General features: G+C 33.1%; 2 protein-coding genes and 1 long non-coding RNA gene across 4 annotated transcripts; 1 reads left to right on the plus strand and 2 right to left on the minus strand.

Moving 5' to 3' along the window:
* Positions 1–65: 65 nt before the first annotated feature.
* On the plus strand, positions 66–6,867 carry LOC146910451 (uncharacterized). 2 transcript variants are annotated; one of them, XR_015019396.1, is made up of 4 exons: positions 66–179; positions 481–578; positions 6,068–6,211; positions 6,385–6,867. It is a non-coding gene; the product is annotated as an uncharacterized LOC146910451 (long non-coding RNA). The 2 variants fall into 2 exon arrangements; XR_015019397.1 differs by having other exon boundaries at positions 6,420–6,867.
* Positions 1,302–2,320, minus strand: LOC146910452 (uncharacterized). The gene has a single exon (XM_085727136.1). The coding sequence runs from the start codon at positions 2,318–2,320 to the stop codon at positions 1,367–1,369; it is 954 nt and encodes a 317-aa protein (XP_085583262.1). The 3' UTR covers positions 1,302–1,366.
* On the minus strand, positions 1,302–4,860 carry LOC146910453 (uncharacterized). Its single transcript, XM_085727142.1, has 2 exons — positions 2,948–4,860; positions 1,302–2,831 (listed from the first exon to the last, which is right to left on the minus strand). The coding sequence occupies exons 1-2, from the start codon at positions 3,847–3,849 to the stop codon at positions 2,456–2,458; spliced, it is 1,278 nt and encodes a 425-aa protein (XP_085583268.1). The 5' UTR covers positions 3,850–4,860; the 3' UTR covers positions 1,302–2,455.
* Positions 6,868–11,649: the final 4,782 nt, after the last annotated feature.

Raw genomic sequence — 11,649 nt, forward strand, 5'->3', positions numbered from 1 at the left:
ATATTTTGTCATACATAAAAATTTAGCCCAGGCTCTAGAAAATTCCTGGCTCCGCCACTGGGTTGAAGAGGATTTAAGTTGTGGTAATGATTATCAAAACAGAGCACTACTCATCTGCTAATATCATCAATAGAAGGAGAAAATTCGTTTGTTCAACCATATAAACATTCGATGAGAAGGTGATGTTTTATGAAGTTTCTTTCTCTTTTAAGTATTTCTCTATGTACTCAGTTTGTTAATCCTTTTTTAGTCAATCATATGTAATTAATTTGTTTTATTCGCAGTCGTATGCTATCCTTTTTTTTTTTTGAAATTATGGGTTTGGTTTGTTTTTGTTTCATTTGAATTAACGTTAAACTACTTCAATTTTTGTATTTTTATTTATCGATAAAGTATTATTCGAATTCTGTGAAGAACAAGTCTGGCTCTTACTAAATATGTATGATTTTGATTTCTGATTTTTTGCTTTGGTTTGAATAGGAAGAAGAAACCATGGGAAAGCAAAGTAGACGAGACAAAAAAGAAATGAAAATAGGCAAATAAATGCCGAGGATGACGGAACCATGTTGACATTATAGGTAATATCATGAGGTTCATTTTTGACATGCCTTTCTGGTTGCAATTTACATCACATCTATTTGACTGAGGTTTGTAATAGCTGGTTTTTAAGCAGCTATTTGACTGCATTCTCTCTGAGCAACAATGGTTACATGCCTCAGATTTGAAAGGTTTTTATATAGTTTAATTGAGATTCTATAAATTAACTGAAACTTGAAATTAACTTGATAGTTAAAGAGTTTCTTCGTTGTCTGAAATTCGGGGGTTGTCCTTTCAATTTCTTCTCCTTTCTATTTTTTATCTCCTCACAAGAGGTTGTGTGTATGTGAGAAAAATATGCCTATGAAAAGCTATAATCTTAATTATAAATTTATAATAAGCTTTAGTTCTATTAGTTCTATATCTTTTGATGATTTATGTTAGGTGACTGCTAATGAAGAGTATTGGGTTTTATGGTTCATGAGTCTATATGTTTTGATTTCATCTGCTGAAGTACTACTATATGTTAAAACCCTTAGAAGTCAATAGCAAACTCCTCTAATTTCACTGATCTTTCTTTCCATTTTAAGTTGTGCACCTACTTTATGCCCTTTCAATTTGAGCTATTTTAATTTGTTTGATTGTTCAAGTTCAATAATTGTCACTTTCAGTGGCGGAGCCAGGAATTTTCTAGAGCCTGGGCTAAATTTTTATGTATGACAAAATATATATAAGTACTCGTAAATAGAAATAAAAGAGGTTCGTTATTTTTATCAACAAAATTACAATTTGAAATGAGAGAGAAGAAATATAACCTGACAATAGCATGCTAAATAAAATTAGGAGGTAAATGCCCTTTCCGCGACCTCTTTCGAGTGAATGTTCGAATAATATCAACATCATCAAGTGACTTAAATATCTCCCGCTCGGTGTAACATATCATCAAGTCATTCAACCAATCGTTGTTAATCTTGTTGCGCAATTTAGTCTTGATAATCTTCATTGCTGAAAAAGCTCTTTCAACGGAAGCTGTCGACACCGGCAATATCAAAGCCAACTCAATGAGTTTGTAGACCAATGGAAATACCAAATGTTTCTCAGTTTGAACCATTTTCATAGCCAAACTTTGAACATCTTCACAAGAAGAAAAGGAAGCATGCCTTTTAACTTGAAGTACATAAGTGTGAAGTTGCTCTCTTATTGTTCCACGGTCATCATCAGAAAAGTCTGCACGATAAATATCAGCAAGATGAGCAAGCTTGTCAACATCAAACTTGGAGAAAGAGTTTTTGGGGTCAAGACATGACAAGCAATCAAGCACAATGTTACTTCCTTCACTAAAGCGATGATCCATCTCCACACATATTTTGTCAATAGCAACATAAAAAATCTCGGCACGGTAATGGTGAAGATTTGTGACAGTCCTCCCTTCTAGTCTTGAACGACCCCGAACCGGTATTTCTTCATCCATGTTTGGCACCGGAATACCTTTAGCAACACAAAATTCTTGCACATCAACAAATAAATTATCCCAACCACTATCTCTCAATGTGGCCAACCGAGCTTTGACGACATTAATTAATTCCATGGCAAGCACAATATTGAGATCTTTTCTTTGCAAGATTTTTGAAAGCTCGTTTGTGATACCAAACAACTTTAACATTAACTTCAAAATGAAAGCAAATTTAAAGCTCTCCATTTTTTCTATCAAACCCGCCGCTTGAGATGGTCCACGTCCATCTTCATGAACCATACTAAGCACCACTAACACGGAGGACCACATCTGATCCAAACGAAGCAACGTAGTATGATGCGAACCCCATCTAGTATCCCCGGGTCTAGCAAGAGTGGTCGATTGGTTCAAGCCCCTTCCCGTAGATATCTCACCACTCTGAAGTTGATCCAAAATATCTTTGTGTTATGTCTCCGTCAAAGCATCCCTTCTCTTGCAAGATGCACTTGATGTTGTTACAATCAAGTTGATGTACTCAAAGAAATCATTAATAGATGAGCAACTACTAGCAACGGACACAATCACCAATTGCAAGCGGTGAGCATAACAATGGACATAGAAAGCATGAGGGTTTTCATCTAGAATCTTTCTTTGCAAACCATTAAATTCACCTCTCATATTTGAAGCTCCATCATATCCTTGCCCTCGTATCCTTGAAATAGATAACTTGTAACGATCAAGAATAAAATAAAGAGCATTCTTTAGTGCTTCAGAAGTGGTATCTTTTACATGATGTAGAGCAATAAATCGTTCCACAACTTCCCCTTTGTTGTTCAAAAACCTAGAAATATAATATGCCAAAGCAGTAGTCATTAAACATGTGAGACATTATTACTTGGTGTGTCAATAAGCATGGAGAATAATAGATAATATAAATTGGAAAATATAACTACTAACCTCAACATCACTGCCATTTGCTCTTTGACGGATATATCACGTGACTCATCAATAAGCACAGAGAATTGTCTATCACCAAGCTCTTCCATAATCACATTCATAACTTCATGTGCACAACACTCTGCAAGTTCCTTTTGAATGTTACCGGAAGTCATTTTGCAATTTTTTCCACCACGATCAAAAGCATCTCTCACTTGTTCATTATTAGATTTTACCCAATCTACCATCTCTCTAAAATTACCTTTGTTTAGAGAAGTAGTTTTTTCATCATGGCCACGGAAAGAAATGCCTTGTGCTATGAGATATCTAGTACAATCTAGAGAACAAGTCAAACGGATCTTATACAATTCTTCGGATTCCTTAGTTGCTCTAGCTAAATTACTTTCTAAGCTTTGTCTTTGATTATTATAATCATCATAATGCTTGATACATGAGTTGTGCATACTATCATGCTTACCAATATGATCTTTCAAGCCTTTAGATGCATGCTTCCAATCTTTATATCCGTCTTTGGTGAAGACGTCGAAACCAAAGTGCTCGGCCCTCCCGGGTTGCTTAAAGAGAAAGCAATAGAAACAATAAGCTGAATCCTTGAACTCACTGTATTCAAGCCATGTATACTTCTTATACCATGATCCACAAAATGCTCTTCTTTGATTCCCACATAGAGTACGAGGAAAATTTGACAAATTTGGTTGCATTGGACCCTTCAATATATATGCCCTCCTCACTTGGTCTTGAATATTCGGAGCATATGTATGAATTTGTTTCCTATGACCTGGATCACGCACAATCTCATTTGGATTAAACTCGTTGGCCACATTAGGCGGTGGTTCTTCTACTATGGCTTCCGGTTGCACAACATTCACATTACTTGTTCTATCAACCAAAAATCTCCTCATCTAGCATAATCTACCTAAGTTATAAACATCACATTATTAGTTACAATACATTCACCATCCACAAAACAAAAAACATAAAATTGAAATCAAGTACAAACACAATTCTGCCTAAGTTATAAACATCACAATTCACAATAATTTAATTTTAGCCAAATAGACATTATAAATTGAAGTTGTGATAAATTATAATCACAACCTTATAAGATGGACATGATGATTGATCAGCATTCAGCAACGGCTATTTGGCTAAAAAACCTCATCCATGTTTTCTTGTTCTACTTATTAATTACGGTTGAAATTGCAGAAACTAGTTCCCACTTCCCATGATGACCAATGCAAAGAATCAAGTTGTGATGGTATTCATGGACCATTCATAAGATTCCCGTTCAGACTCAAAGGAAGACAGCCGCTATGGTGTGGCTACAAAATTGTTCCTTCACAATCACAAATCACAATGGACCATTTCATTTCACAACCGTAAGTGTTTCTTCATTTCATAAACTCTCCACTCAATCACACAAAATGCACAATTCTAAATTAGGGTTTGGAAACTCAAAATTGGGGATAATCAACAATTCTAAATTGTGGTTTCAAATTTGAATAATAAATTCATTGAAATGATTCACCCATTAACAAATAACAAGCAACAACAATAAAATAGAACAAACAAAAAAAACAGAGAACAAACCTGGAGAGTGGAGACTGGATAGGAGAAAGAGGAGAAGGAATGAAAATGACTGAGAGTTGAACTTGAGAGAGGGAGAGGCGCTAGTACTTGAGAGATGGTGAGGAAAGTGAAAACTGAAACAGAGACAGAGGTGTGAGTCGCGACTCACTTTGAAGGAGAATAGTTTTTCTTTTGCCTAACGTATGCGCTCTGAAACAATCTATTTCTGCCCATAAATTTTTTTTTTTTTAAGTAGGAAATGGGCTAATGGGCTGGGCCTATTACAAGTTAAGCAGAAGATGAGCCTGGGCTGGAGCCCAGCCTAGCTGGGGGGTGTATCCGCCCCTGGTCACTTTCCATTGTTCAAGTTCTATATTGCCATTCTCAATTTGAACTATTTTAATTCTTTATACTTGCAGTTTTTCAAGAACTTCCCATTTCCAATATTAAAAATATGCATGTTTTGGTAGGTGCGTAGATTGAATAATAAGTAGTACAAATAGATTACTCATTCTGTTAACTGCCTTTATTATTTTCTCACTTGGATTTAGTACAAATTGATTATTGGTCATATGTCTTTGGCTATCTTTTCCGTGACTCATTTCCTAAATTTTTTATATTTTAGATTTCTCTTCTTTTTTGTTGTTGTTGCTTTCTTTCCTATTTTAATTTGTTTTAATAAGTTTCAGATCATGGTAAACAAAGTTGTTGAGTATGAGCAATAAGGTGCATATACAAATTAGTGGAAAATTGTATAGTTGAGGGTTATTAGATCTTGACAGTTGCTTTCTTTTACTCTACATTAGATCCTCACCGATTCTGAATTCAAAAGTCATCTGCAGCTTCATGAAACTTTATTATCAATTTATTTTATATCCTGATTTATGTAATTCTGTTATTTCTTTTTGTTGTTGTGCCGATTTGATGACTGGATGAGATTTTCTGTAAAACATATACATCATGATACATAGAGATAAATACTAGGGCATCATATTCGTTTGAGTGATTTCCATTTGTTGAATGAACTTTGAGTTCTAATGATACATCATAGACACATTACTTGAACATGCAAATTTGGTAATCATGAGAACAGCGGTTGAGAATGTTTCTAATTCTACATATGACGTGAATTGTGGTTTGATTAGAAAATCAAAGGAATAAAAAAGGCAGGTTGTATGTCATTTTCTTTCCACATTTAAAATTTCAATATATGTTGGAGACTAACAATTGTCCATGTACCCATGTTTTTGCATTGTTTTTTCATGTTACTGTAGACTGCTACGAATTGTGTTGTGCACTCTGAAATATGTGGTAATGTTAAAATATGCAAGAGAAATATTTTATGGTACTGTTTTTTTTTTGTATTAAGATTTTATGGTATTATGATTTGGTTCTAAAAATTAATGTATACTATGCGATCTGGTGGTAAAACTTTTTTGTTTAAATTATAAATAGAGAAAGGAAAGTTATTGGCATGCTCTGCAAGAGAGTTTCGGGTTTAAATTGGTTATGATATGTAACATTGGTGATTCAAATGAAATTGAAACGTAGGTAATGGTCGAAAAGGATAATGGTAAGTTATACTTCAAGGATTATTGACATGGCATGGCTTGAGTGAGTACTATAAGATGACTCACAAAGTTACCAACAACTGATTGACTGCATCTGATGACTGATGTAACTTCTAGAATTCTGGTATGCACTTAGTTTCAAGTTTTTTTTTCTTTCTGAAATTTGTAAATCGTCATATGTTCTAAAACTTGATTTTAATTCATATGAAAATAAACTTACCCTTGGATTGGATTTTATCGAATTGCTTTGCTATATAATGAGTCATAACTGATTTTGGTGGATTACTTTGGCTATAGCTGGAAATGTGTATTAAAGTTTCTCCATGATTCAGAGATGACTTGCACAATTTTTGGAGTGGGCTAATTTTTGCAAAGTATGAAGGTTCTTTGAAGGATTGTCTATCAAGTTTGGAAGCATATAATAACAATGTCATATGTGAGGAGTGCCCCACAATTTGCTCTGTGAACTAGATTAGTCACACCTCTAGGAAATGGAGTATTCGTGCGTCTTTTTTAGACAGAACAATATGTGGGTGTTGTTGGTTGGTGTGTTTGGGTTGGTGCTGTTGGTTGGAGTATTCATACCGGTTTGTTTGCTTTTGTCCGGTGATCCTCCTATATACGACACCTTATTTGAATTTTTCCTCATTCGCTTTATCCACAATTGTTTTTTGTGTGTCTTGCCTTTTAGGGAGACCAAAATTGCAACTATGTCTTTTTTTTTTTTTGTGTTAACAGTATAATAATTTTATTTAATGTTAAGTTAAAAAGTTTAAGCAATTTTTCTTATTGTATATATATTAAAATCATAGTGTTTAAATAAATTTTCCAAAATTTGTAGACATGAGAAATTATTATAAATATATTAGTTTCTTCATTGTTTATCCGCCCGGGTAAAAGTTCTAGTTGATATAATAAGAAGAGATAACCATAGTGCATGAAATTTAAAGGTGTCCATGTGTAATTGCTCTAACTAAATAGAATGAATTGAAAAAAGATTATGCGAGCTTTATATCACATTTTTAAAACATATTTTTATGGAAAATGTTAACGAGTGCCTTCGGAGCACTCTTTAACACCTTTAAATAGTTAATTTTTATGAAAATTATTGTATTTAATGCATTGAAAATTGAAACAATTGACTTTTATTAAGTTAAATAAAAAAATTAAATACCAGAGATTAAAAAAAATTAAAACAATTGTATTTAATGCATTTTTTGAGGTGCATTGAAAATTGAAACAATTGAAACATATATTTTTATTAATTCTAAATTAAAAAAAATTTAAAAAAGTTAAATACTACAATTTCTAATACATTAAATACATAAATTTTCTTAAAAACTCGTCATTTAAAGTCTTTAAAAGTGTTTAAGACACTCATTTCCAACCACTCATATTCAAAAGGTTCCACTTTAATGACTTTCAGTTTGATGACTTTGACAAATAATTTATTTTAAGAGTAATGATATTTTGACATCCATTTAATGACAACTTTGTTGACAACCTTGGTTTTCTCACTTCTTATTGGTCAAAAACAATGAAGAGAGAAAAAGGAAGAGAGAGGATAACAACATCATGTGAGTATGAGAGAGAAAGTTGTCAAAAAGTTGTCAAAAAGTGGTTGTCAAAATATTATTTCTCTTAGTAAAAAAACTCAAAATCTCACACAAGTATTTTTCCCATATTCTAAATGCCATTTCTTATCAATGAGAGCACTTATTGTTTCTTCTACCAAAATTGTTAAAGTAGTACAACCTTCACCCACATCACATGCATGACTTGTAGTGGGTCCTTTTGGATTCATCTTTAGATCCTCACCGCATCAACAACATGACCTTGGATATTACCAAAGAATAGACAAGGATGCCTTACATAAGCCATATTGTTTGGTAGAAGTACTTTTTATCAAACACCCTTTTGGATATATATTACATGTGTGCGTACATAAATATGGATCACATAATGTTGATAGCACCTTAATCAACTTGGTAAGTGGCAGCACACATGTGTACGTTTACTGGCCATCATATGGGGTCCGTTATAGGTACAGTCATCACATTTTATCAAAATATCAACCTTCCTCTTATATGAGGGTAATTATTGTTAATTGCTTCTTCTTTTTGTGCTTTCCCACTTGACACTTGTGGTTCTAATTCCTCTAATCCATAGCATAGCCCCCATTGCTATGAAATGATCGCTTGCAAACATTTTTCAATGGACACAGGAATTTGAGATGGAATCTTAATTTTATTTGAAAGTAAGTATTCATTCCGTTTCAAACTATAAGCAAAATTCACTTTTTAGGTTCATTCATTTAATGATGTATGTGATCCATAATATATATGAACCACATACATCATTAAATGAATGAACCTAAAAAGTGAATTTTGCTTATATTTTGAAACGGAGGGAGTAGTCTTTAACTATTGTGTTTCTTTTTTCTTTATTAAAAAGGGGTTTTCCGAACAAAGAAAGAAAAAACAAAGCAAAATTACACCTATTGTTCTTTAAGTCCGATATTTTTTTCGGATTGATGCTTTAAGTTTTTATATTTTTAAATTGATCATTTATGTTATGCTATAATTTCATTGTTAGTCTGTTTAACAAGTTTCATTGAAATAAATCACATGTGCATTTTAATATCGAGAAAACTTATATAAACATGTCATATATGTCCATTTCCTTTCTCATATAATTTATTTTTTAAATCTAAATTCTCAAATTCAAAAACTTAAAAACCAAAGTATCTTATTTTTTTCACAAAAATGTCTTCATTTAGCAGAAATCGTTATAATTTACGAACCAAAAACAATTAGATATTTATCAGGTATGTGAGACGTGATGAATGGACATGAATGCTGTTCATCTCTAATTGTGCAACAAAACTTGTGGTTCGCGCAACCACAAATTATAACATAAAGGACTACAATGCAACAAAAAGATAACTTAAATGCTAACATTGCAAACAATATGTATCAAAATGACCATTTAAAAAAAAAAAACTTAAGGATCAATCCAAAATAAAAGTTAACTTAAAGAACCGCATGTTTAATTTTGCCAAAAAAAAAAACCTCAAAAAGTGAGTGCAACTGTGCAAGCTCCATGGGCAAACAAAGCTAGAGAAATACAATCAAGGGAAAATCATAAGGGATACCAATCATAAATCCAAAGTAAAAAGACTTGATTAAAATTATAGCATCTAAAAATTATAGTATATCCAAATATTAGGAAATCTAGGAGATAACATATAGCCGAAGCCCCTCGAGAATAGCCCACAATTATGCAATGATAATGGAACAAACACTGAGATTTTGAGAAAAGCTAAACTCTCCATCAGGATTGTGCATGACACAAGAAATTAACAATGTTTGAAGAAAATAAAGGTTGAAAACAAGACACCAAGAACAACAGTTCTGGCCTCCTCCTTCCAAAATTGGATCGTTAAAGCATCTACTCTTCCTCGACTCATCCGAGGAAGCAACAAGACACTAAGAGCATCCCATTGGAGACACTCAATTTTGAGGTCTTAAATGAGTCCCACATGGACACATTATTTTTTTATTATTTTTTAATAATAGTACATAATAGGTACTCATTCACTCCAATGGAGACCCTCTAACAAAAGGTCTAAAAGGGTCCCACAAATAACTATTTATTTAAGACACTATTATCTACTCCCTCCGGTCACATATATAAGCAAAAAAGTACTTTTTAGGTTCATTGAATACATAATGTATTTGGTCTATATATAGTCCAAATACATTAAGTATTGAATGAATCTAAAAAGTACTTTTTTGCTTATATATGTGACCGGAGGTAGTATTTGAGAAAAAGTTATGCGGGGTCCACTTAAAAATGATTATTTTAAAAAAAAGTAATGTAGGGTCCACTTAAGCATTGAGGTCTTAAGTAAGACCCTGAGTCTTAAGAGACCCCAAAAAAAAAATTCCACATTAGAGGTACCTATTAGGTACCGGGTCTTATATGGTTAAGACCTCACCAATGTGGGTGGTCGAAGACTGATTGAGGTAGCAGATATGTCAACTTTAAATAAATCTTTAGAAAAGGTCAAAGCTTAATCTTGAAGTCTAGAGTAGAGTTGCAAGTGCATTGAATTCTTCCTCGAGAATAATCTTTGAACTTTACATGTTTACGATAGATCACATCATGAAGCCTCTGGTGTGAGTTCACATTTTCCATCCTCTTTTGCACGCTCGTAAGTATGTTTTCGTGACCACACTTACTTTTGACGATGTTAATAAACTCTTCTTTGTTGAACTCATAAGCATCCACATGAACATGCTAGAGTAATAACAACTGACTTATCATAAGCTGAATAGGGTTATAACGGCTAGACTCCTACTTGACGACGCAATGATGACTTTGTTCGTGCACAAGCACAATTTATTGCGTCACGTAATTTCATTTCTAAGAGATCAACCGATATGACATATGACATTTGTTTACACCTAAAAATAATTGTCCTGTTAATTGAATTCGACAAGTAGGCGATTACAACAATCAAACGAAGAAGCCCCTCAACTGAGTGAAGGATAGGCGATGCCAAAATATCCGAGCGAGGGAGCTAATTCTTTCTCAATGCCACTAACTAAAAACATGTGTTGTTGGAGTTTCAAAACTGAGTCATAGACGTGGTGGGACTGAATAATGGCGCATTACCCACAATTTGCTACTTTCGACGCCAAACCACTCCTAGGAATGAGTCAACGAATATTATTAGTGAGAGGAGAAAGAAGGTGAACGTGGGACTCCATGCATGATCCCACTCACATGGAGTTATTTTGCACACATGCGAAAATTAACAGAATAGGAATTACATATTGTAGGTTACAACATTGTGCTAATAAGCAATAATTTCTCTATAAATACTATGTTCATACATTGTAATTAACACATTCAATCAATTAAGCAAGCTTATTTTCAAAATTTCTACCTTTATCTTCTGCTTTTATTTATGCATTTCTTAGTGTATCTCAAAAGCCCAAAAACAAGTATAACAGCTGAATGTTACCATAATATGTCTAAAAGTCAAAAAAGAAACAAGCTTAATAAATAAGCTACTATTCTTGGGAATCTTGGTTTGGAGGAGGATGTTGTGATCTTATTATTCCTTCAAAAAAATGATGTATTATAACCAAATTTTAGATCGATCAATTTTAGTTGATTCAACTTGTTTTATATATAGAAACAAACACGTCTTCGATTAGAAGTGTCGAAGTTACAAGAATAACACAACATTTTCTTATACTTGATAAAATGATAAGCTTATTTGATACACCAGAGACACAGTTTTATAAAAATAAAATAAAAAGTATGTTAGTAAGAGTGTAATACCACGGTCACTACACCTCAATTAAACTAAATTCATAGAATTTGAATTTTTGTATATTCTAGAAACAAAAAAACAATGAGTTATGAAGTTCAGCCGACCCTAATTTCTAGTAAGAGAAACTCCAACTTCTCTCTAAGCTTTCTTTCTCCTTCATTCATCAAGGAAGGGTGGTTTTAGGTAATTTTTTTGACCTAGAATCACCCCTCTAC

The sequence above is a fragment of the Medicago sativa genome, chromosome 7 (genome assembly GCF_051527215.1).
Source record: "Medicago sativa cultivar Bolivia chromosome 7, Bolivia_mono, whole genome shotgun sequence".
NCBI classification, from domain to species: domain Eukaryota; kingdom Viridiplantae; phylum Streptophyta; class Magnoliopsida; order Fabales; family Fabaceae; genus Medicago; species Medicago sativa.